Source organism: Penicillium pulvis (genome assembly GCF_028828015.1).
Source record: "Penicillium pulvis strain IBT 33274 chromosome Unknown contig_23_segment0_segment0, whole genome shotgun sequence".
NCBI lineage: Eukaryota > Fungi > Ascomycota > Eurotiomycetes > Eurotiales > Aspergillaceae > Penicillium > Penicillium pulvis.
Window position 1 is genome coordinate 1,522,157 of NW_026643075.1, and position 23,750 is coordinate 1,545,906.

The 23,750-nt window shown below is 48.9% G+C and overlaps 10 protein-coding genes across 10 annotated transcripts; 4 read left to right on the plus strand and 6 right to left on the minus strand.

The window, feature by feature from the left end:
• Window positions 1–650: 650 nt before the first annotated feature.
• Window positions 651–3,425, minus strand: N7503_004826 (alpha/beta fold hydrolase; the record flags this gene model as incomplete). Its single annotated transcript, XM_057064373.1, has 2 exons — window positions 651–1,567; window positions 1,622–3,425. The coding sequence occupies 2 exons, from the start codon at window positions 3,423–3,425 to the stop codon at window positions 651–653; spliced, it is 2,721 nt and encodes a 906-aa protein (XP_056922116.1).
• Window positions 3,426–4,753: 1,328 nt separating this feature from the next.
• On the plus strand, window positions 4,754–8,700 carry N7503_004827 (uncharacterized protein; the record flags this gene model as incomplete). Its single annotated transcript, XM_057064374.1, has 4 exons — window positions 4,754–5,041; window positions 5,091–6,708; window positions 6,766–6,879; window positions 6,941–8,700. The coding sequence occupies 4 exons, from the start codon at window positions 4,754–4,756 to the stop codon at window positions 8,698–8,700; spliced, it is 3,780 nt and encodes a 1,259-aa protein (XP_056922117.1).
• Window positions 8,701–8,833: 133 nt separating this feature from the next.
• On the minus strand, window positions 8,834–9,880 carry N7503_004828 (sterol desaturase family protein; the record flags this gene model as incomplete). The annotated part of the gene is made up of 1 exon (XM_057064375.1): window positions 8,834–9,880. The coding sequence occupies one exon, from the start codon at window positions 9,878–9,880 to the stop codon at window positions 8,834–8,836; it is 1,047 nt and encodes a 348-aa protein (XP_056922118.1).
• Window positions 9,881–11,452: 1,572 nt separating this feature from the next.
• Window positions 11,453–12,159, minus strand: N7503_004829 (mitochondrial 54S ribosomal protein bL17m; the record flags this gene model as incomplete). The annotated part of the gene is made up of 2 exons (XM_057064376.1): window positions 11,453–11,878; window positions 11,944–12,159. 2 exons carry the CDS (start codon window positions 12,157–12,159, stop codon window positions 11,453–11,455), a joined length of 642 nt encoding a protein of 213 aa, XP_056922119.1.
• A 360-nt stretch (window positions 12,160–12,519) lies between these two features.
• N7503_004830 (MICOS complex subunit Mic12 family protein) lies at window positions 12,520–12,957 on the plus strand (the record flags this gene model as incomplete). Its single annotated transcript, XM_057064377.1, has 2 exons — window positions 12,520–12,540; window positions 12,604–12,957. The coding sequence occupies 2 exons, from the start codon at window positions 12,520–12,522 to the stop codon at window positions 12,955–12,957; spliced, it is 375 nt and encodes a 124-aa protein (XP_056922120.1).
• A 260-nt stretch (window positions 12,958–13,217) lies between these two features.
• On the minus strand, window positions 13,218–13,994 carry N7503_004831 (DUF5315 domain-containing protein; the record flags this gene model as incomplete). The annotated part of the gene is made up of 1 exon (XM_057064378.1): window positions 13,218–13,994. One exon carries the CDS (start codon window positions 13,992–13,994, stop codon window positions 13,218–13,220), a length of 777 nt encoding a protein of 258 aa, XP_056922121.1.
• A 571-nt stretch (window positions 13,995–14,565) lies between these two features.
• On the plus strand, window positions 14,566–15,131 carry rps23 (40S ribosomal protein uS12; the record flags this gene model as incomplete). Its single annotated transcript, XM_057064379.1, has 2 exons — window positions 14,566–14,824; window positions 14,953–15,131. The coding sequence occupies 2 exons, from the start codon at window positions 14,566–14,568 to the stop codon at window positions 15,129–15,131; spliced, it is 438 nt and encodes a 145-aa protein (XP_056922122.1).
• Window positions 15,132–15,944: 813 nt separating this feature from the next.
• Window positions 15,945–17,810, minus strand: N7503_004833 (translation initiation factor eIF2B subunit beta). Its single transcript, XM_057064380.1, has 5 exons — window positions 17,738–17,810; window positions 17,550–17,679; window positions 17,186–17,481; window positions 16,270–17,113; window positions 15,945–16,210 (listed from the first exon to the last, which is right to left on the minus strand). The coding sequence occupies exons 2-5, from the start codon at window positions 17,645–17,647 to the stop codon at window positions 16,138–16,140; spliced, it is 1,311 nt and encodes a 436-aa protein (XP_056922123.1). The 5' UTR covers window positions 17,648–17,679; window positions 17,738–17,810; the 3' UTR covers window positions 15,945–16,137.
• A 451-nt stretch (window positions 17,811–18,261) lies between these two features.
• Window positions 18,262–19,843, plus strand: nemA (Nem1-Spo7 phosphatase catalytic subunit NEM1; the record flags this gene model as incomplete). The annotated part of the gene is made up of 2 exons (XM_057064381.1): window positions 18,262–19,645; window positions 19,701–19,843. 2 exons carry the CDS (start codon window positions 18,262–18,264, stop codon window positions 19,841–19,843), a joined length of 1,527 nt encoding a protein of 508 aa, XP_056922124.1.
• Window positions 19,844–20,590: 747 nt separating this feature from the next.
• N7503_004835 (N-terminal protein methyltransferase) lies at window positions 20,591–21,343 on the minus strand (the record flags this gene model as incomplete). The annotated part of the gene is made up of 1 exon (XM_057064382.1): window positions 20,591–21,343. One exon carries the CDS (start codon window positions 21,341–21,343, stop codon window positions 20,591–20,593), a length of 753 nt encoding a protein of 250 aa, XP_056922125.1.
• Between the last annotated feature and the right edge of the window lie 2,407 nt (window positions 21,344–23,750).

A 23,750-nucleotide genomic window follows, 5' to 3' on the forward strand; every position in this document is an offset into this window, starting at 1 on the left:
CGCCAAGAAGTAGGTAATCCGCCGATCTGGGTTCCGCTCCAGTGGTAATCTCGCCCCTCTATTGAATTAGGAACAAATTCAAGAAGAGATCAGACCAAACATCAATGAAAGGCCTGAAATGCTGCCCGAAATAGTATGAGGTCGTGTGAAATGTGTCAAAAATGGGCCTCAGCGAGGAGTGGGGTTGTTTCTCATAAAGGGGTGACAGTAGTCATCCCTGAATGCGGGACTCGGTCTGAGCGCGATGCTTGGCAGGAGCTACGAGATCAGGGGTTGGATGATGATTTAAGGGTATTAAATTAACAAAGCTGACGTGGGTATTATGCTAAATCACAGGTCTTTTGGGTCTGGAGAACATCTCCACATGTGAAGTCAATAGACGGGGCGTACATCAGCCACTATTAGGTTTAGGGGTGGGGTATGTTGTATGTGTATGTGTAGAGGCGATGAGGATAAAAATGAGTAAGAGGCATGTCAAGGGACAAATCCTCAGAGCCAGCTGGGGGTATAAAATGAAGGGGATTAGGGATTGGTCGGATGGTCCACCGGGTCCAATCGATGCGTAGAGCGTAACGCAAAGCGGTAAAAAGTGTTGGCATGTAAGACCAGCGAAGCACAAAAAAATTCAACTCCAACCTGTTCATTGATCATCAGGTGTGGATGGAAAGACCAGGTCGGCTGGTATGAGCAGTTGCCCGACGCTTGCCCTGAACGATAGTCGTCCAGTCTTCCCACTCTTTGGCAATCTCCGTGAGGACACTGCCCATCACGCCGGCTGAGGCCATGAGACCGTGGCCCTCGCCTTCAAGAATCCGCACCTCGCAGCGCCGCATGGTCTTGCCCAGCCAATTGACATTCTCCACGGGCACGCGGGTATCCTTGCTGCCGTGGTGGATCACCACAGATCGGGTAATGTCAACATAGCGGAAGCCGATGGTTTGACGGCGTTCCAGACAAATCAAAAGATCAACCGCCGGGTTGGCGTTGGCGGTGGCAAGTTCCCAGATCCTGTGTGTGAGCCGTGTATCATAGTCTTGCTGTCGTTCACGCTCCTCCTCGGGAGACTTTGCACGAGACCCAATGGTTGCGTCACTCTTTCTATACGAGGCATGGGCAATATTGGATGGCTTCACGCCACCCAGTGGCGCGGGGTTCTCTTTCTGGGATTGAGCCTCGGCTATATCTTGCGCAACAGAGTCTGTATCGGCGATCGGTGTTTCTTTAACAGCCTTGCGTTTGACTCGTTTGGGAGATTTGGGAAGACTTGTCGTGATGCTTGCACTAGTGGCGCTCATAAAACTGGTGTTGGCCACCTTGAGGAGAGATGTTGGGAGAGCACGAAGGATGCGTTGCGAGTAAGGTACTGCGTTAGTTGGGGCCGGTTCCTTTTGAGAGCCAAGGCTAGAGAGTTGAGAAGGAGGAATCCAAGGGGCGAGAAGATGGATACGTCCGCGAATATGCTGTGGGATTCGAAGAGCTGTAGCCAGGGCATAGATTGCTCCGGCAGAGTGGGCCAGAATGGAGAATTTAGTGACTCGTAAATAGTTACAAACAATAGCAACGTCATCTGTATGTTTCGTTAATACAAAGAACCTGTGGTTGCAGTTTTGAAACAACTTACCAGGCCAGCTGAGGGGGTTGCTCGGTTCGTCAAGTTGATGTGCCCCACTCTCACCAACACCAGGGCGGTCCAGAGTTACCAGTCTCAGGTTGAGAGTCCGAGCCAATTCATCATAGAATGCCGGAAGATAGCGGGTGAGACCCATGCCGAGACAACACAGAACGACATGACCTTTAGGGTCGCCTACCTCAGAGAATGCGATAATACGACCTGAGGCAGGATGTACTACCTTCTGAGTCAGCTTCGGAGAGAAGGTGTAGTCTTCGACGGCCAGATCAATTGAATCAGCACTGGATGGTCGATCGTGAGTGGTCGAGGTGCGACCAGTAATGCTTGGGCCTGAAGGTGTTCGACGATGGCCTGGGGTAGGTGAAACGGGCTCCAGAGATGTCCTGTATCGTGACTTTTCGTGATCGAGCTTATCGGACGGTGACTTCGGCATCTGAGGGGCAAAGTTGGTAGGCTTCGATGCCAATGGGCCTCCAGTTTTTGCAGTTCGACTTTTACCGGTCATGACGGAAGGTGATGGTGCGCTATCATTCAAGACAGAACGTTCAACTCTAGCTAACCCGTTCGGAGTTCCGTTCGGGGTCCCCCGGTTTTTATCAATTTGACTAGTGCTGCGGGGAGGTTTTGACTGCTTCACCGAGGTCCTTGTGGACTTCCCAGGGCTGTCGTCGACTTCCAACTCTGTCTTGATTTTCTGTTGTTGGTCTTTCAACTCCTGAATCCTCCGGGTCACCTGCTCGGCGTCATTACTCGTGCCTGGCAATCCATTGTCCGCGGTCGACTCTTTGCTGGCAGTAGAGGGGTATCGACTATGACGAGCAGATCTTCGTCTCCCTGAGGATTGACTGTGTCGGTGTCGAAGGGAAGAATCGCGAGTGGGAATAATCCTACCGCTTCCTATTCCCCCGGGATTGTTGTGATTGTCCGGTGTGTTTTGAACCGAGGGATGCTCTTTGGAGGGAGGTGTGCTCGTCCCATGACGATCACTCGAGTCTTTGGGTCCCTCCTCGGCCACATCCGCCATTGAATGCAAAGAACGCAGACTAGCGCGACTGCGAGGCATGTGTCGCAAACCGTCGTTGAGGCTGGTCGTCTTCCGCAGGCGTTCGAGCGGAGTGTCCTTGTCCCCAGATAAATCCCGGGATGATGATTTCCTGAGCAATCCAAATGTGCCTTTCAGACTTCTGGTCCGACCTCCCGAGCTATTAGAGGCGACGCTAACCGCGGTTGAGAGGCGGGGACCGGGTTCCGTACTGATTGTGCCGAACACAGGGCCTTCTTCTGGAACCCTTACCGACGAATACGAGTCCCTCGATGCAGGTCGGGCCGATGAGTCGTTTTGTTTACTAAAAGGCTTGAATCTAGGCGATTTGGGAGATTTCGGAGACGGGGGCGCTCTGGCCATGCGAATGACGGGTGACAGTGCAGCATCATCTGGATGCAAGAATGGACTGTCCGCGGGTTCTGGTTCCTCGAGATGAGTGCCGAAGCTCATTCCAAATCCCAAGCCATTCTGGGACGGAGGGATAGTGAAACACGGTGCCGTGTGTGGCACCTCGGGCAATCCTGGATCGGAGGAGTCCTTCGAGTCGATCCGGGGCACGTTGTCGAAATGCGAGTTCAGGGGCACGGAGATGGTGGAGAGGGACGAGATCAACGATGAGATGACCTCAGGCGACGTTGGATCGGCTGATGTTCCTCCCTGGCCGCGTGAAGGGAGTGACTTGCGACGGCGGCGGCGGCTTAACAGGGCCGACTCGGCGGGTTTGACCGTCGCGCTATCGTTAAGCTGCATGGTGTTTTTCAATAGTTCAAGGGGCGGGGGATTATTGAGGATTCCCCCGATATTAACGAGATATGCAGGGTATCGATAGGTCACCGCGCATGATCTACTGCACTAGAATATAGAGGTTTCGCGCACGCCGCGGGCCCTTGCAAAATAAAAATAAAAATCCCCCCTTACTGCGTCGGACTAGACGTGGGGCGGGATAGCTGATAAGACCAAATCTTGGAGGTAAGGATTGAGATCAGGGGGGATAGAGTAGAACAAAACAAGGAAAAAGGAGCGTGGTTGGAAAAAGAAAAGAAAAAAAAGAGTGATAGGAGAATAGAAGAATCCAAATGAAAATGATATACGGGATATTCGGATTGGATATGGAGAAGTTTTTTAGCGTTCGCGCAAGTCCAGCTCCACAGTATTAAGATGGATCCCAATTTCCCACTCGTTCTACAAGTCCCTTTTAGGTATGGATGATCGTGATCGGTCCATATCCCGAATCCCGCAACCTTGAAAATTTACATGGACGTGCGAGGATCTAAAAAATATACTACATTTTCTAGATGCATCGAATCAGGTATGTGTCAAAGGGCCTCCACGGCGAGAATTCCACGTGGCATACGACTACATTAGTGCTATATTCTAGAAGAACGCGCAAGACCCCTTTAGCATGCCAAGCAATTTGCGCGATCTCGGAGATTGACAAGCCCTTGGAGTCCAACCAAATGTAGGGTCAATCTGATTTCTTCAGGCTGTAGGAAATAAGCTTATAGTGAGGCTGAGTTGATTATTTTGTTCTTGTTCTTAAACAGGACTGTGAGGGCAACAGATTTTGAGACAGATATAAATTCACGGCTCCAGTACATATGAAACAATTTTGTTGAATGCCGGTCCGGGGCGTCAAATATATATCCATCCAGATATCCACATGTCAGAACCTATTATCCTCAACATTGAACCTAGGGTGTTCGAAAGATTTTTGGGCGGTAGTAGTACCAAGAGTATTTCTAAGCATAAGCCATAATAATGAAAGTGTTGTGAACTATGTAGTACTTATTTCTTATATGTATAAAATTTGGAGGAAATCAAGCTTCGCAGCAAAACAACGGAACCTTGGATGTATACATGGCTGACCGCCTACGTGAGGTACGGCAATAACCGTGGGAGCCCGAGCTTGGTGTTGTCGCATTTGTTGTCTCCTTACGAAGTACTCAAACTGAAACCCTCCAATCCGATCGACAAATTATTCTGTCAATCATCAACTGGCATTGCAAAAACCCCTGATCGAATTATCGCTGGTCTAGAAATGCGGTGACCGAGCCCATACATCCAGCCCATTGTCCGCAATGGACGCATACCCCCAAGACTACGTCAACCACAACCTCCCTCTAATCCTGCTGTCAGGACTTGAGGCAGGCGTGGTAGATGACAATGGAACCTCTGTGGATTATCCCCTTCTTGCTGAGACAGGACCTAGGATCTTCTCTGATTTTCCCCCGCTGAGCGGGGCCGTTGCGGAGGAGCTGCGGAGCGCACTGTTGGAAGAGGATGGCTCCCAGAAGCCCTGGAGATCGACTGTCAGCCCGAATGGAAATGCCCCTCAGATAAGATACAAAATCAAGAGTATCGGTCGTGTAAGTCCCCTCCAGTGCTCGAGAGGAGCTCCTGCTCATGTATTATTAGTCTTATCAACTGCCTCCGCGAAAAGCAACCCCTCCCCAAAGTTCACCACCTACAAGTCCTACTAGCGACCCAGATAGCAACTCTCCAGCTGCCAGCACATCATACGTACTTCACTCCCCAATCTCACCCTTGTCCCCGGGCTCTCCCACCTTCCCAGATGGACTCCTCACTCCGCTATGGGTGACAAAACACCAAGATCTCGTCCCGGCCGCGGTGATCAACTTTTTCCCTTTCTCCCTCGATCCGAACATGAATTCGCTACGAGATAATCAATTGAAAATCGAGATCAATAGCTTGAGGAAAGAGTGGGCATCCTCGGGGGTCAAAACAAGGTTTGTGGTGGTCTTGATCTCGGAGGAGGGCGACGGAGGTCTGACGGGGGAAATCGATGACCGTGTGGCGGCAATCCGACGATCTACAGATCTAGACCAGAAAACCATCTTTATCATTCCACCGGACGCCACATCTTCGGAACTGAAGGAGTTTGCGACATCATTGTTCTCGCTATTGCAGCCTTCGGTGGTGGAATACTATAGGGACTTGTCGAAGCATGCCCGGCGCAAGCGAAACAGGGGCAACATTCCTCCTCCAACAGCACCACCCACGAGTGGCACATCCCAGACACTATCGTTTCAGGGCTGGAACGTGCGGTACGAATTCAAGCTTGGCATATTTGCTGAGTTTCGCCAAGAAATGGATGCTGCGTGTCGAAATTATGAAAGTGCATATGATACATTGTTTGGACAAGAGGTTTTTGAGAACATTGCAGGTTGGGATCCTCGGTTCAACGATGCACGTCTATTGGGTGACACCCTTGCCATCCGTATCATTCGATGTCTACTATGGACAAACCAGACTACCGCAGCAACGCGTTTCTGGGTCGATCACAGACTTCGTACCCAAGACATTGTCAATCGGAGGGGCAAAGGCAGTAAGAATTATGGATGGGAGGCCTGGGAAGCACGGTGGTCCATGGTCATGGCCCAGCTCATACGCCGCGCAGAAACATCCCTATCATCACCGGAGGCTCCTACTGAGAAAGCATTGGAGATGCCTTCAATATACATGGCACCTGAGAAGGCCATTCCTGCGGGAGAACGTGTCAGTCCCTGGGAGCTTCTGCACCATGAGGGATATTGGTTATACCGCTCAGCAAAGCACACAATGCGCCGACGAGCTTTGGCGGAGCGTATCCCCGATGAAGATCGGTTAACCCCTGGTCAATCACCTGCCTCTCAGATCGCCAATAAATCATACTTATATGATACATATCTCGCCCCTGACACACATCTTGAATCCTCCAGACCAGGACAAACAGGTTTTGATCATTCCCATCTGATTTTGAGAACACTGGAAGATGCTTTAGGGGAATTTTCCAAGCGGGGCCAAGTTCGAAAGGTGGAACACCTTAGCCTGGAGCTTGCTGAAGAACATATGCGAAATGGCTCTTGGGCGGAGGCATACAGTGTTTTGCAGCCTCTATGGCCAACCCTTACCTGGCGTGAGTCAGGATGGTGGCACCTGATGGAAAGCTTTGGATGGGCATTGAGACAGTCCGCTCTTAAGTTACGGGAGTGTGAGACGGCCCTGCGTGTGGACTGGGAACTTCTTAATAGGGGTAAGCTGTTCTGACAACAACCCACCATTGTGGACCTAAGCGCTAATTGATCCCTAGTCTTCCCATCAAGATCTGCTCTGCACTATGATATTCATAAGAGCCTCGAGGATGTCTCAGTCGAGAAGCCTAAACCGTCTGTTGTTCTCCGAGCCGAGGATGTCATGACAAGCTGTGAGTTGGTTATTGCAAATTATTAAAATGCATTGAAAACTGACATTGTAAACCTACGCAGTGACCGCATCTCTAGTCTTCGAAAAGTCTGAAGGCAACGTTGGAGAGCCTCTTCAGGCTCAACTCCTGATCACATCCTGTGCCCAACAATCTTCATCGCCCATCAAGCTCTCAGAAGTAAAGCTTGTGTTTGAAGGATGCCTTCGCCCTGTCAAGCTTCAATCCAACCAGAACAAAGACTCGGACACTACCAGCCCATCCTGCATCTCATCGATCTCTCTGCGAGAACCCAGCATTCAAGATGACTCGACTCTCCAATCCCCAACCGGCGTTTTATCCACTCTGGTTGGTGCCGCTGATTTGACAATTGGTCCTTCTCAAACTAAAGTATTCAACCTGACATGCATTCCTCGCGAAGCTGGAGAGGCCCAGGTCGCTTCGATAGCGATGCTCGTGGAAGAGGAAAAGTTCGACCTCACCTATGTGATCACAGAACATAGCACCCGGGAAACTTACTGGTGGCAGCAAACCAAGAAGGGTGCATCTCGCAGAAGGATCGGAAAAGACCGCGATGTCAAGAAATGCAAGATCATGCCCAAACCGCCGAAGATTCGAATCTCTATCCCGAATCTCAAAAACACATACTACACGCATGAACGGGTAGCGCTGCGCATCAGCATTCACAACGAAGAGGATGAAGCTGCTGATGTTTCAGCCGAGATCCGGCTGTTTGGGCCCGCAGATTCCACCACGAAGCTAAAATGGCTCGATGATGATGCAGTTTCCGAACCCGAAGAATCAGGAGCGAGTTCTCCGACTGAGGGTCCATCTCATTTCCTCAAAAGGACCGTTGGACCGATGGAACGTGCTTCGGACAAAGACCTTATGGTTGTTCTGGACGACACCCAAGAGGCCGCAAAACACACCCTTGAGATCTCCGCGGTATACCATCTCGTCTCCGATGTACAAACACCCATTATGAAGACAATTACCGTGGAATTGTCATTTATCCGGCCATTTGAAGCCAATTACGATTTCTTACCCCGCGTTCATTCACAACCTTGGCCGGACTTCTTCTCGGTCGGTGATGAATTGGTTGGAGACGACGCCAGGACAACACCAGGTGGCTTGTTGCAAAGGTGGTGCCTTAATTCTAAATTGGTTTCGTTCGCTCTTGAGCCTCTCGTCATCGATCAGATATCCTTGAAGCTTCTGACCTTGAGTGGTGGTGCCGTTTGCGATGTTGAGTCTGAGACCCTAGTCAGCCCAGAAACTCCACAGATTGCCGCAGAGGAGCTGCGCGAGTCCAATTTCTTCCTTGACATACAGAAACTCACACTGGGTGACCGTCGACCTTCCACACTCAACTTTGCATTAGAAATCGTCTGGCACCGTGCGTCCACTGACGCAGAGAATGAAGGCGATACTACAACGACCATTCTTGAAGTCCCTCGCTTTGTGGTTCCGATGGGTGAACCTCGAGTGCTTGCCTCAGCAACCGCTTCTAATGCTCTGTCCGGTCTGATCCACCTAGAGTATACCCTGGAGAATCCATCCACCCATTTCCTTACCTTTAACTTGATGATGGAAGCCAGTGAACACTTCGCGTTCAGCGGTCCTAAGACAATGGTGATTCAATTGGTCCCACTTAGCCGTCATACTGTCCGGTACAATATATTGGCCGCGAAACGTGGTCTCTGGATTCAGCCCCAGCTGGTGATCGTGGATACCTACTTCAATAAGACCCTTCGTGTTCTTCCCACGGGTGAGATGCGCCCAGACAAGAAAGGGCCCTTGGTGTGGGTCGATGCAGAGGACTAGAGTAGAGCACCAGTGAATCGGTTCTTGTATGTGTTAAATGTCTCCAAATATCATGATAATTGTACTTAGGGTATCTATATCTTGTAGTCTGCATTCGTTCCATATCATAAGTCGTCCAAGCCATTCTTCAACCTCACAGAAGAGGCATAGTCACCCGATTTGTATAATCAACATTTTCCTTGACACTCTCAATCCGCTCATGACAAGTTCCAAAAATCCTGTCCCACAATCGAGTCTGCTTCCCATAATTATGACTCTTCCTCCACCCATACCGATGGTGAAGATCATGATCCTCAATAACCAACTCCGCATCAAACACCTCCAACAACCAATTCACCGTCGATGGAGCACCACCATGAATTCGAAGCCCACTGTGCCCAATAAACTCCGAAAAAGCAATATACTGAAAACAAACCCACCACTCATAAAACCCCATCGGCAGCCCCGCAAGTTTCATCGTGGTATACGCCAAAAGCGGAATCCCAGTAATATCCATGAACTCCTGCTCATGGTCTGCGTACGCCGATAGCAACGGATTCGGATGCTTAGTGAGATGGTGTCTGCGGTGATACTTCCACAACGGTCCGGACGAGTGCATCAGACGATGATACCAGTAGAACCAGAAATCAACGGTAATACTGTATAAACCGATCTCCAATGGAAGCCACTTCCACTGAAGCGAAGTCGGTGTCTGATTCGGTTGGTAGGTCAGGAATATCGACATGATCATCCGGAATGTCGAAGTGGAAATGAGTTCTCGAATAACCTTGCCCACGCCTACATCCGGGATCTCGTCTCGTGCATGCTTGTCGCCATCTAAGAAGCCGTAAACCTGACCCAGCCGACGCATAATATGCATTTCGTGGATACCATTTACTTTGAAGAAAGTGGAATATAGTGCGAAAGCGGCAAGGAGGTTCAAGTTATGACCTGTGTAGACCGTGTAAACGTGGTGCAGAGCGAGTGGGATGGCAGCGTGCAATAAAATCCACAGATGGACAGTCCACTCCCGCATAGCGGGGATCTTATCTTTCTTCGAGAATATAGGGACTTCTTTCTTGGGATCGATTAGGTGTAGGCCCAGGATTTCGATCATCCAGTGCCAGAAGCTCCACTGAGATTGATCCTGGCGCCAGGTAGACACCATGGAGTCTTGAGGGTTGGCCTTTCGGCTAGACATTTTGATATGCTATGTTATATCAGTAGAGGCTGGCTTTTGGTTGCTATATAGTGGCAGATCTGTACATTCTTATATACCTAAGCCTGACCGAAGAAATGCGGCATGTGAAGTCACGATCGCCACCCATGACACATTGTAGGAGATTATGAGAAGAACTTTAAAGGCTTAAGCGAATCAGCATAATCTTACCAGTGCGCAGGGACTTTTTAGAAGACTGTTGGGGTAACTAGGGTTCTCTAGCGCGGGGGATCATCATAACCTGTGATTGAGGCGCTGCCTCGGTTGCCGGATATTGCCTATGGAATTGGCGGGGAAGCTCCACTGGTTCTCTGGAATCCCTAGAGTTAGTCTTGAAGGGGCTAGCGCTTGGCTCATTATGTGATTAAGCCTATTCTGGTATGCGTTGCGATTCTTGGCTTGATGATTGATGTCTGCCTGACTATCTAAGCGAGGTATGATACGTCCAATGATGAGACTTATGCTGCATATCAAAGAAAATGGTTGAAGTGAAACAGTTTACAGAGGAGTTTATATTTTCTCAATTTCGTTCACGTTTTGAAAATCGTGCCCATGTCGATATCAATTGCCAATCTTCGAGAATTGTTTGGAAGAAGATGTAGGGCATAACAAAGTCTATTTGACAAACAAAACTGGAGTTTTCTAGATTGAACACTCATAATACCCATACATGAGTTTATGACTGACACATTGCTTGGTAGAGACCTTGCATGAGCGTCATGAACCCGCTGACTTGCAAGGTCAGAAAGCATATGCATCGTGCATTCCGAGGTACGCAGGCAAGAATAGGATGACATGTGCCATGAAAGTCTCATAATGACTTTGATGCCTACATTGTCGTGTACACAGTCGGAATCTAGGCCCAATGACTTACTGCAGACAGACACTTGGATTTAGGCTACTATCAACACCGACCGCAACCCATTAAACGAGCTAAAGGTCCCAACACAGTGAGTCCCAGAAAGGCCCGTCAGATTCAACTCAGCTGGATCTCAAGTAAGTGAAACAGGTAGCATATATGAGTACTTCCTAGCTCATAATACCTCAATAGAGGTTAACTTTTGGGTTACTTATATGTTTTCAATAAGGATTAGAAACCATGACTGGCCTGTCTTTCCGATGCTCTCCTCATCTGGTTAGTTGTCAACTATAGTCTGTAATACATTGATACCCAACCCTAACATCTCTTCTTTTGAATTCTTCAAGAAACTCTTTGTGTCCTAATGTGGCCAAGTACATGGCAAAGTAACTTTCCATAATTCTACTATCCCTCTAAGCAACTTCAAACACCAGCCAGAACCCTAATAGAGGAATGGAAGATAGAACACAAGCAATGTTTGGACTTAGTGATACAAAAACAATTCATGTTCAAGAAAATGAAAAGGTATTGAAACATTTTATACTATACACAGGCTATGTCACATGGGCGAAGCGAAGACAAAATGCCAGAAAAAAACTCCGAACAAGAAAACGAAGCCCAGCTGTCAGGTCCTACTGGGACCAATAAAGGACAGCAGGCGGAAACCAGTATGCAACGACTTGGCTTCAAAACATCTACCTTGAGGCAGTCTCCTCGGCTGGGGTCTCCTTCGAAGCAGACTCCTTCTTATTCGCAATCTTCAAGTTCGAGATAGCGGTCTCCAGCGCCTCAATACCTTCCTTCCTGAATCGAGTCACCTTCCGCACGTTCAGCGCGGTGAGCTGATTCAAGTTCTGGATACCACGCTCACGCTGGCGCAGCAGGGTGCGGGCAGTCATGGCGAAGCGCATATCCTTAGGTCCATCGACGAGTTCCAAAATGGCGCTGGGGGCTTGGTCGTGAGGCTTGCGCTCGGGTTCATCTCTGTTGCCCTTGGGGCGGTTGTAGTATTCGTATTTCTGCTTCGGCTCGACACGGAGCACGCGGGTGTAGCCACCAGGGCGATCGGCGTAACGTTCACGAAGAGGACCGAAAAGTTTGGGAAGGATTTCGTGGGGTTTCTATTGTGTATTAGTGCATTGTTTCTCAAGAGAAGAGATTCAAGAAAAGAAGGAGGGTCACGTACATAGAAAATCTCCAATGCCCGTCTCCGGCTGGCCTCAGAGTTCTTCTTTCCCAGAGTGATCAACTTGTCCGCCAATCGCTGGGCCTCTTTGGCCTTGGCCCATGTCGTTGTGATTGATTCGTTCTCGAAGAGCGAGGTGACCAGGTTGCGCAGCAAAGCCTGTCGATGCGAAGACTTGCGACCCAGGTGTCGGTATTTTCCTCCACCACCGGCCATGGTTGCGAGGGTTTGGGAGGGATGTAGAAGGGGAGAAGGTAAAGCGGGAACCCAATTGATTGAAGAGAATCAATTTAGAGACGTCGGGTTCAAACTGGTTGGGGGACTCTCTTGCAGTGTTTGTAGGGGAGGTTCGGGACAAAAGATTCGAGTTCGGCCGGCCAATCGGAGAGCTGCCACCGCCTTGGCCGACTTCAACTTTTCCGCGTCAACGAGATAACACAGCTTGAATCGCCTGCTGATTTGCATTTCTTACGTGACCAGCCTACCAAATTGTCAATCCTCTGGTTTTCGATTTAAGCCTGGTGGTCCCCTCTGTTCCAGAAACCGATTACAATACGGAAATCCACCTGCGTCGCAATGGGATTCTTCGCCGGCTTCGTACGTCTCATCCTCCGCATACCCATATGTATGAAATAAGATACTAATCCTTTGCCCGATTAGTGCAGCGGATTTGCCCTTACGAGCTCCGTTCTATTTATCACAATCACAGTCCACCGCACCAACCGCTTGGAACAGCGTCGGGCGATCCGCGAACAAGTCGATCAGATAAACTGGATCGCCGCCTCCGCCGGCGCATATGACCGCCGCTTTGCTCCACAAGATGTTCCCCGACGATTGGAGGACCGCTTACATAAGAACGATGAAGAGATTACTATGAAGGAAGTCTTGAAGCATCGGTGGAATCAAGAAGTGGAGAAGTTAGCTCGGAAAGCGCATGAGACTCGGTGGGAGGACGTACGAGACACAGCAGTCGGTGGATGGCAGTCTGCTACGAACCTTTTCAAGAAGGAGTGATTTGGTTCACTCTAAATTGGATGTTTAAAATTAGGACGTTTGAATCTTTGTTGATGATGTATTATTATTCGAGTTTGCATGGCTAGCACAGGCGTTTGGATACCCCTTGTCATTTCTGTTTGAATCGAATTATTTGACACAGCTGCTTGCCAATATAGTACATGGATTAGTATGACAAAATGAGCGTCCAGCGCTTGGTTCGTAAAGGCATTATGCGTCAGCTTTGGCGAAAGAGCTCGAGCTTTCTTGGTGATCACGTCTTATAAAGCCGTGTGAGTAGAGGAACCTTCATCTGTTGTCACACTTTCTGTATCGCTCCAGATATCTTTGCTTTCCCGTTCCACAGTGCGCATTGCTTGAGAGACATCCTCAAGCTTGGCAACCACGTCCAGCACTCCTTGGTTGACGCGGTCAAAATAGCGATCATTGGCCTCTCGACGCTTGCGCGCAAGGTTGATATCTTTTTCCGTTTCCTCATCAAGTGTATGGTGTAGGAAACGGTCTCCCGTAGAACGCTGCTCAGTCGATGGAGCATCAGTACCGTCCGCCGAGCCAGGGCGCCGAGCAGCGCTTTCTCCATCTGCGGTGTTGCGACTGGAATCGACGAGTTCGTCATCTGCTTCACTGCGCGCCCAGGCTTGAGCGAGTTTCAATTGTTTCATGCGTAGGTCTTCTAATGCTTCAGCGTGTTTCTCGCCGAATACGTGCTCGCTTGTTACGGCGCTCAATTCGACCTCGGATAAAGCGCTTTGCATCTCCTGCCAGATGGCATCTGATCCGTCGACATCGTTTTTTGAAGGACGTTTAGAGATGAAGGGGGAGAGTAGGCCACGGTTTTCCGCGTTGGCACGATCGCTGCGGCGCGACTGGTTCCGGTCGAGGGGCGGAGGTTGACTACCGGCTGGTGTTGCCAATATTGGGGCTGGTGGTACTGCAAGAGAAATGTTGGAGGCATTGTGGGATGGAGGCCCCTGGAATAAAGCTGGCGGGGGCAGCCGCTGAGGGCCCGATGGTGAGGGTTTCCTTAAAGAATCCATCGCTTCGAGTAGATATGACCAGCTTCCAGGGTTGTAATTATTGGAGATTGGAGAAGCCCCATAACAAGCGGATCTAAAGATAACGGGGCTTATCTTGCTTATCGTAAATGGTGACATAATCACCCGCGATCTACGGGCGGGGGTTAGTAAGATCAGGTGACTCGCTTAGGGCAAGCGCACAAAGTCACGAGGAAGTGCGTCCCAAGCAAGCGAGTCGCTGGCGTTCAAGGCAATTCCGAAACCTTCGACTTTTCGACACCCCACGATCCAAGCCCCTTTGGCGACAACACCCATTTTCAGTCGGTACGTACACCGTTGTTGATACCCCTCGCCTATTACAGGATAGTCTCTGGAAGTTATTTCTGTGTGAAAAAGACGAGATCCTCCCGACCATCTCGTCCTGCGCACACAAAAATTGTCCAGACCCTCAATCCTCAGCCTTCACCCACACCCATCGCCTCACACACACGAACCATCCCCCGAGCACGTGCGGAAACGACAGCATTTGAAGAATCGATTTACTAACGTCGATTGCCTCGCCTTAGTTGACCGTCAAGAATAATCCGACAATATGGGTAAAGGAAAGCCTAGAGGTCTCAACGCCGCCCGCAAGCTTGAGGCTCACCGCAAGGATCAGCGCTGGGCTGATCTCGGCTTCAAGAAGCGTCTTCTCGGAACCGCCTACAAGTCCTCTCCCTTCGGTGGTGCTTCCCACGCCAAGGGTATCGTTCTTGAGAAGGTCGGTGTTGAGGCCAAGCAGCCCAACTCCGCTATTCGCAAGTGTGTCAAGGTCCAGCTGATCAAGAACGGAAAGAAGGTCGCTGCTTTCGGTGGGTTATCTCTTTCCAGTGTTTGATACCTGGTGAATGGTATATGCAATTCGAGCTGTGGCTCGAGCTGCATCTACTGTCACTACAACTTCACCCAAACCAGGCGCTAACATGTCACTCTTTGATAGTCCCCAATGACGGTTGCTTGAACTTCATCGATGAGAACGACGAGGTCCTCCTTGCCGGTTTCGGTCGCAAGGGTAAGGCAAAGGGTGATATTCCCGGTGTCCGCTTCAAGGTCGTTAAGGTCTCCGGTGTCGGTCTGCTCGCTCTCTGGAAGGAGAAGAAGGAGAAGCCCCGCTCTTAAACGAGTCAAAAAGCAAAACGCAGGGGTGGAGGAGTGAATCGGTATCGGACAGAAAGCCCGTCTCATCAGCGCCTGGATTTCATGAGAATTTTTTTTTTGGGAAATACAACCCGGTCGGGCTTTCGTCGGGGATTACGTGTGCGAATTACCATGATTTGATACAATTCCAAAAAACAATGGCGCTATGATCTTCATCTGCGGTGGTCTCTAGACCCTTCTCCATCATACATTCTAGACCTGCTCGTAGGAAAGTAAGCCCTGTCCAAGTGGGTCACGGAATTCAACATCTTTTGCCTGGAGATCCCCCAGGCACTTTCACCTTGGAAAGATTTAGCCTTAAGCATAGATCAACATATGGCCTTCGGAGACAAGACGGTTCAATGGTTGTAAACCCTTGGGAAGTCGACGATCTGTGCAGGTTACTGAACAATTTGAATCCATAATCCATAAGCCGTTCTATTGGCCCTACTAGAATATGTATACCGGTGCGATTGTACGCAATATATATATTCAACATAAACCCCTCTAGGGTTCAAAAAACACCTCGGGATATACTTACCCGTGGATAACGCCTTGCCAAATGTAATTTTCTACATGGTTCCATTATGAGATTGCCTAGGAAGTGCTTGGCTCTTAACGCAGGTGTAGCTAGTAATTACTGACCTTAAAACAAGTTCATGGATGTGATTTTTACTGTTTACCACCTGGGTACAGTCAATTGGACCATCGGAACCAAGTGATTCTTTAGACATGCTCGTAGTGACCAAAGAGCGACTAAGGAATTACAAGAACCAAGGTTGGGAGCCAATATTTGAATCCATATCTAGATAGTCTGATCTTCATTTCACATTGAATTTTGGCCCTCTAAATAAGTTTATCTCACGGCTACCGTAAGGAAGACCAGAAGACCGTAGAACATCCACGTATTAATCATCGCACATAAATCCTCGGGTATCGTTTCAGTATTCGCCCTACTTTTTCATACCTGCGAACTAGTTCCAGACCCTTAGAAGCTAATATCCTCTTTCCGATAGTGATCAGACACAATACGGTAGAGGTATGATGGGGCATGGCCACCCCTGTTATAATATCAGTAAATGAACACAGAGTGCACAATGTCACTTCAAGAAAGACTTACAAGTTGGTGATGTACAGATCAACCAGCTCTGCCGGAACATAGTCGTAAATCGGGTTGTGAACATCAATCTTCTCGACAAGGTCTGCATCTTCGAAAGGCAAAACCTTGCTGGCATCGCCGTACTCAATGAGCGAGTCGAAGTCGAATGGATAAACGGGACTCAATTTATAGACACCACTGACAACAACGACAGGGGTTTGGTGGACCTTAGCAGCGCGGGCAATGACACGGGTGCCGGCAGCAGCGACAAGACCACCATTAGCAAGGACGGAATGAGTACCCAAAATGACCTTGTTGACACGAGACATGAGCGCAAAGACAGCGGAATCAGGGATAAGGATCACAGTGATGCCGAGAGCGACCAGCGGTTTTTGGAAAGATTCGAAGCTGAGGTTTTCATCATCACCGGTGCTATTGCCACTAACAGTAGCGTGGGTAGAATCATGATTGTTTGGGAATGACTCAGCATGAATGACTGTGAACTTGCGCTTGGCGGCAGCTTTGAGCAGGAACTTTTGTACTGTCGTGGAGGAAGTGTGTGTGAGGATGATCTCGTTGGAGTGAATGTGTTCCAACGCATAAGCAGAAATCTGGTCATCAACTTGACCCAGCTCATCAATGATCTCGTTGATACCCTCCAGGACTTCAGCTCGGACGTCCTTGCTGAGGCCGTGGCCAGGCACACGCCCAATCGGCGATTGAGTACCGGGAGTGCTGGGAAGGGAATTTTCGGGCTCTGGGTGGGAAAGCAGGCTAAACATGGAGGTCAAAGGAGGACGCGAAGACCTTTCGGAGCCCTCTGCCCTCAGACCGAGCATATCGCGATCCAAAGGCAATGAAGGATCTATTGAATTAATGAGTCATGATTTTTTTTTTTTTTTTCGAGGGCGAAGCATGACAAAGAGCTTGGACTAACCGTCATAGGCACGAGGGGTTTGACACTGGCTTTCCGAGCCAGCTTCACTGAGTGCGAACTCAGCATCGCGATCATCTTCAGCTTCGTCACGAATGAGGCCGAGGACTCGTCGCACAATGTTCCCCACCACCATCTCCCGCGGCTGAGCAGCCATGAGACGTCTACCCACACTTTGCACTCGCTCAATGAGCTTCACAGATTCGGATGTTCGGCATGCCGATATCACTCGCAGAAGGAGGTAGGCGGTTGCAGTCGCGCATGATCGAGAATGGCGGATTTGACGACGCTTGAGTAGCCTGGCAATTTAAAAAACCCCAATAGTTAGTATTAGTGTCGTTAGCTGGAGAGAATAAGGCTAGCGCACGAGACTAGATTTTCAATAGAGGTATCTATCGGGTTCGTCTTAAGGGATTTCAAGAAGGACGACAGGCCCGGCGTCAGGGCTGTGGCCGTTGACGGCATTTCAGGAAGTGGGATGTGTGAATGTCGGAGATCTGTATTCGAAGAGTTAGGGTTGGGTTTGGTCAAAACTAGCTCGAATGATCCACATACACTCTTGTCTTCTCTGTCTCGCTTCCTTTGAACCTTCCTTATCTTTTCTTTTTAGGAGGGGGGGGTCTCGAGAATCACAAGGGAATGCAAAGTGGGCAAAAGAACCGATTTTCTGCCGTTGTATCCTTTGTCCGCTTCCCCACACTTAGACTGTCCCTTCCTCTCTCCTTTTCATCGCGTCGTGTCTTCTTGGTTGCTTTGGCTTTGATCTAGATCATTTCACTTTGCTTCTTTGGTTTTTGTCGAACTTCGAACCCCTCACCAACTTGTCTTTTCGTTAGAATATCCGACTGGAGGCCGCGCGGAATTACATCCGAGGCAAGCGGGTGACTGGCGCATTGAGGTCCGTAGAACTTACCAGCTGCCCAGTTTACGCCTCCTTGCGATGCCCCTCTCTTCCCCTTAAAGAATATTCGACCTCAAATCCTTCATGGTCCATGGCATGTGACTTTGACAGTTTCGCTCATATTTCCCATCTTTAGATCCCACGCGCCCGTGTCTCCCGTGGGCTTCGTTAGTGGAAGATGAACTCGCTGAACATCCTATCCTCGCGAGTCATTGGCCAGTCTTCCAGCTCTACGCGCCCACGATCGCACTCTCAGAGCGAGAAACGGCGCGAAGCTCCGCCTACGGACCTCGCCAAGTTTCGATCCTATAGCGAAGATAACTTCCGGTCTAGCCTTGTCTCCGAGAAGGGTCATGACAGCAGCGCATCATTCGCGGACGGCACCGGAGAAGACACGCCACAGTCGTTTGACGAGACAACATCCTTATTACATGGCCCCCAACACGATGGCGCCTTCGTGACTAAAAGCACCTGGCGACTTTTCACAAAGCGCATCTTCGATACGATCACCGAAACCATCCGATTCATTCTATCTACGCTTGCTGCACCGGGTGTATATATTGCTCAATGCTTCCAAAACGATGACGGACGTTATTCGTTCCTTGCCCCAGTTAGGAGAATTTGGAGAACGTCTGCCGAATCCAGGATCCGGCCCGTCAAAGCGACCTCTCGGGTAGAAAATCGGCGACGGAGTGGCTCCACCCGCAAGTTGAAAGCTCAAGGATCTCGGGACTCGATACGATCCACAACATCCGAATCAGATACAGATCGAAGAGGCGTCAAGGACCTTACGAGTGCGAAAACTCGACCGCCTAAAACCGACCACTTCCAAGAGCGTGGTCCAGATGAAAGCACACCACGTCGGTCTATACGGATCAAGCTCAATAATGAGGAAACGCTCAATAGACAGCGACAACGACGAACGAAAAGTGCCGATTTAGGCACACCGATGCCAGAGGGTGTAAGCCGGGTTCAAGCGGCCGTCAACTTGGATAGCCTGAAGTCTCCCTTGTCATCATCTGTTCACCGCATAACGAAATACCCACACTCTCCAAATCCGCCGCGACCTCTTCTCCCTCAACGACTGCCTTCATATACAGCCGCTCCGCGGAATGCCAGGCTCCCACAAAAAACTTTGGTGCTGGACCTTGATGAGACACTGATTCATTCGCTTGCTAAGGGTGGTCGTATGTCCAGCGGCCACATGGTTGAAGTCAAACTTTACATGCCTATGACCACTGCCCCAGGGGCCCCGCAATCCGCGTTGGGGCCTCAACATCCCATATTATACTATGTGCATAAGCGGCCACATTGTGATGATTTCCTGCGCAAGATTTCCAAGTGGTACAAGCTCGTGATCTTCACAGCCAGTGTCCAAGAGTATGCCGACCCCGTTATCGACTGGCTCGAGTCGGAAAGGAAATACTTCCAGGCCCGTTACTACCGACAGCACTGCACATTCCGTAATGGCGCCTATATCAAAGATCTTAGCTCTGTGGAACCGGATCTGAGTAAAGTGATGATCTTGGACAATAGCCCAATGAGCTATATCTTTCACGAGGGTACGCTGGGAACCATTTATTATTTTTAAAGTCTCTGACTGACATACATATTCAGATAACGCGATCCCTATTGAAGGTTGGATCAATGACCCCACGGATAATGGTCTGCTGCACCTAATTCCCATGCTGGAGGCTTTGCAATATGTCACTGATGTTCGGGCACTGCTGGCTCTTCGCCGTGGCGAGGTCGAGGCGTAACCGCTTTTCACACTTGTAACTATGAAATGCGCATGTGGGTGTAAAGGGAGTTTTGCTGCTTGTTAGAAGCGAAGTCAACTCAACAAGAGGGAAAAACCAAAGCAAAAGGAAAAAAAAAAAGACTCTATGGAGGACATAAGGACGATGAATGAAGCTATACCATTGCAGCACAATTTATAATAGCATCGAGTATATTGTTTAATGGTGAATGGATGAACGTACATACCCCACTCTTAAAGTATCCTTGTCTTTTTCCTTTTTAAGTAAGGTAAATTTCTATTTCGATAGACGTGTTCATTATCTCGCTATGTGAATTGTATACCGGTTGATATAATGACTTGGCTGTTAAGACTCCAGGGCTGGGTTCGAGTCTCATGATAGCATGGCACCGGGCTTTTATACATAGGGAACTGTTGGAGTAGGAGACGGCCTTGAACTGACACCTCCCTGACTTTCGCTCCTCTCCAGACTTGAATCTTGAGGATGGTATATGGGGTGGTGACTGTTGTTCATAAACCCCAAGGGTACCACTCGAGATCCGAGGACATAACAGGTCACGAAAGTGCTATCCAGAGCTTCGGGAGCCCAGCCATGGTAGCTGGCGGACCCACTCCCATATCAAATGTTCAAGGAATGCCGATGTGATTGGGATATCCATCCAAAAAGTCCCAGGTTAGGAGAACGTGACAATATTTCCATTTGGCGAGGTGAGGTGTGAAAAACGTGGCCAAGAATGCACTCGCACGTTCAGACCTTCGGCCGAAGGGCATAAGACTTTACAGGAAGAAGCTTGAACTGCTTAGGGAATCCAGTCTGAATCTCAGACTTGATAACATCCATTCCAGCAGCAGCAAATAACTGCTTAAACTTCCCATCCGTCCTCGTCACACTGCTATCCAAGTCGTCGTACATATCCTGATTTTGTGCATCGGTCGACAAGTTCTCCTTCACAACCATAACACCATTTTCTGTCAAAGCATCTCGACACCTTATGATGTACTCAATCAATTGTGTATCAGTGCAATGTCCGACACACCACTGAGTCCAGATCAAATCGTATTTTTTCTGTGGATGCCAATTCTCTAGACCGACGGTGTAAATATCACCCACAATACCATCTTGTTTGAGCTTGCTCTCTGCCATGACCTTTGTAAATTTCTCTACCGGCTCGACAGCGTCCACAACTTCACAGACATGGCTTAGAAAACCTTCTGTTACACGTCCAACACCGGCTCCACAATCCGCACCTTGGCGGAATTTTCCACTCTGGGGAAGAGCGGGGATCATTCGACGAACCTTCGTCAAGAAGTTTTTGGATCCTTGTAGCTCGATGCGTGTATACCAGGGATAAGTTCCGAGCATGCCTAGCATCTCAGCTGAAGTGCTGGGAACACTGTTCCAGTAGTTGATGGAAGCGGCATGGTTGATCTTGGAGTCCGCTGATTCAGACACAGAAGCAGGTGCCCCCGTTGAGCTCTCGTTGGCCTCTTTCAAAGACATGATGGAAATACTGACAAGAGCACTTGGGTTGCTCGTGGAAAGTGGGGTGAAGCTCCAGACAATTTTTATGCTCACAAATGATACGATTATCTAATAATTTAGAGTACCTCACGTGACTATGATGTATATTTTGTTTGCATACCAGCCTCATCGTGACAACTCTCCTCTCAAGTTTAATGGAAAACCTTATAATTTCAACTCGCCGAAAATTTGAGATGGGAGGTTTGAAGAGAGTATTATCGAGGTGGCTTTGGCCGTTTAGACGGTCAAAATCCGAGTCAGAAGATCCAAATAACGTGGGTCTCTGACCTTCTGGCCAACATAGCATGAAATGTTCCCTCGTTAATACCTGAACAGCTGCAGGGAGTGATGGTGATGGAGTCACCCGAAGATGGTCTGAAGCTACTGTTTGATGGAACTTCACCAAGAACAGAGTACGAGAACAGCCCTTGTCTAACAACGAGGCTAACTTAATTATCGCCAGTATCGTTGCCGTTCATGGGCTTGGTGGACACCGAGAAAATTCATGGACAGCAGATGATGGAACAAATTGGCTGCAAAGCCTACTACCAAGGGACTTGCCAGACTGCAGAATTTTGAGTTGGGGCTACAATGCGTCAGCTGCCCCTAATCATGAAAAACAGCCTCTTCAGGAGATGTCCGAGAAATTGGTGTTGGATTTGTACAAAGTGAGAGAGCTGACCAGAGTAGGTCTAACAAAACCAGCTGTATATGATGCTATATGAGCATGAGCTTATGAATGTCATACAGACACAGAACCGTCCAATCATATTTATGGCTCATAGCCTGGGCGGAATTTTGGTCAAGAGTGTAAACGTACCCGCTTTTGAGAAATTGACAGAAAGTTCTAATAGACTCCTAGGCTTTGATATTTTCTGACCAGGAACAAGAAGTTGCTTCTAGTCGTCTTGGCATTATCAGTGCATCAACACGTGGGGTATTCTTCATGGATACAACAGAGCTAGGGATAAGCACCAATGGAATGGAAAAATTCCTGCGCAGCTTTAAAGGCTCGGAACAAGAGGACAGTGACAGTTTTAAGGAAGCCAAGTGGCTACTAGCTATATTGAAGCAATACGTGTCACTCAGCGCGAGGTATCGCAACGTATATGTTTCTCCTCGACAGAGCCAAGGGGCAATTCGGAAATCAGAGACGGTAAGGGGTCAGTTGAGTTAATCACCATTAATCTAGCTAACGGATTTGTTGAACTAGGACCCATCTTCGTCCCAACTAAACTCTTCATATATCGGGGTTGATGCAGATCATAATACAATCAACAAGTTTAAGTCTCCCGAGGATGCTGGTTACTTGAAGATAAAGGCGGAACTTCTCGATATACTTGAAATGTCAAGTTCAAGTGTGAGACACATATCTTGGGGAGAATAACGAAGATCTTGGGCTATTTTATAGTCAGCCAAGGAAAGATAATTCAAAATGCTTCATTACAATTTTAGATTATTGTGTCTAGGAATTGCCCATCTGACCCTGTCGGTCATATTCCGAGGTAAGGTCTTGAGTGCGTAATTGCTCTTATAGCCACTGACTAAAACAATCAAGGGGGGATAATTGGAATAAAAACCGGTTACCGTAAGCTTTCAAACTATTCAAGCAAGCCAGGCTCATTATCTGCACATTCTGCTGCCAGGGACTGTAGTACATGCCGTTATATTTGCTGTGTCTATCCAGGGTCCATGTGTGGGGACCAAAGCGTGCTAGCGGCTCAAACAGTTGAGCCCCACTTGTACTCGCGCTAAGAATCTCACATACCAAACCTGGTACGAACCTGCTACTATTAGGCGAGTAAAATATCGTCTGCTTCACTATGTTCGGATGATGCCGTCGTTTTGGATGCAGAAGATACTAAGGACTTCAAAATCGAGAATATATTACCCTCCCATCCGCAGATCTTGCCAAGACCACGGAATGGCCCCAGCCCACTCCATTGACCAAGGCGACACACCTCTCTTTGTGTATGTGCAGGAGTGTATCAACAAATGGACCGTGTAGGCGGGTTTGCTGTTGTGTGAGCCAGATAAGGAGTCTACCTATCCCAGCTCCTTTTTTTTTTCCAAAAGGAAGGGGCCGATTCCTTGACGAGGACAAGAACAGTGAGGGGTCTTCGCTGCTTTATTTACTGGCTGACACCAGGCTCGACAGGAGATATGGGGAAGGGAATCACCGCGAAGAAATTGGCGAACCGATTCAGATTGTCGATGCGGTTGGTCCTCGATCCGGTGGCGAAGGATGCACAGTTGCGCACGAGCTTGGATGTTGCAGCTGTTTGTGACAGTGATCATATTTTGAAGATCTCTGAATGAAAACCAATGTTTTAACCTTGTAATTGGTCCATTGCCAGGTGATGCCAAGGTTGAAACCCCAGTTCGG

Bases quoted from the DNA above. Each gene is read 5' to 3' on its own strand.
- N7503_004833 (XM_057064380.1), bottom strand. From the start codon at position 17,647: ATGCCGTCAACGGCCACAGCCCTGACGCCGGGCCTGTCGTCCTTCTTG. The intron at 17,482-17,549 runs GTGCGCTAGCCT...TTAAATTGCCAG, and splicing joins TCTATTGAAAATCTAGTCTC to GCTACTCAAGCGTCGTCAAA. The intron at 16,211-16,269 runs GTAAGTCTTTCT...ATATTATAACAG, and splicing joins GATCTGTACATCACCAACTT to GGGTGGCCATGCCCCATCAT.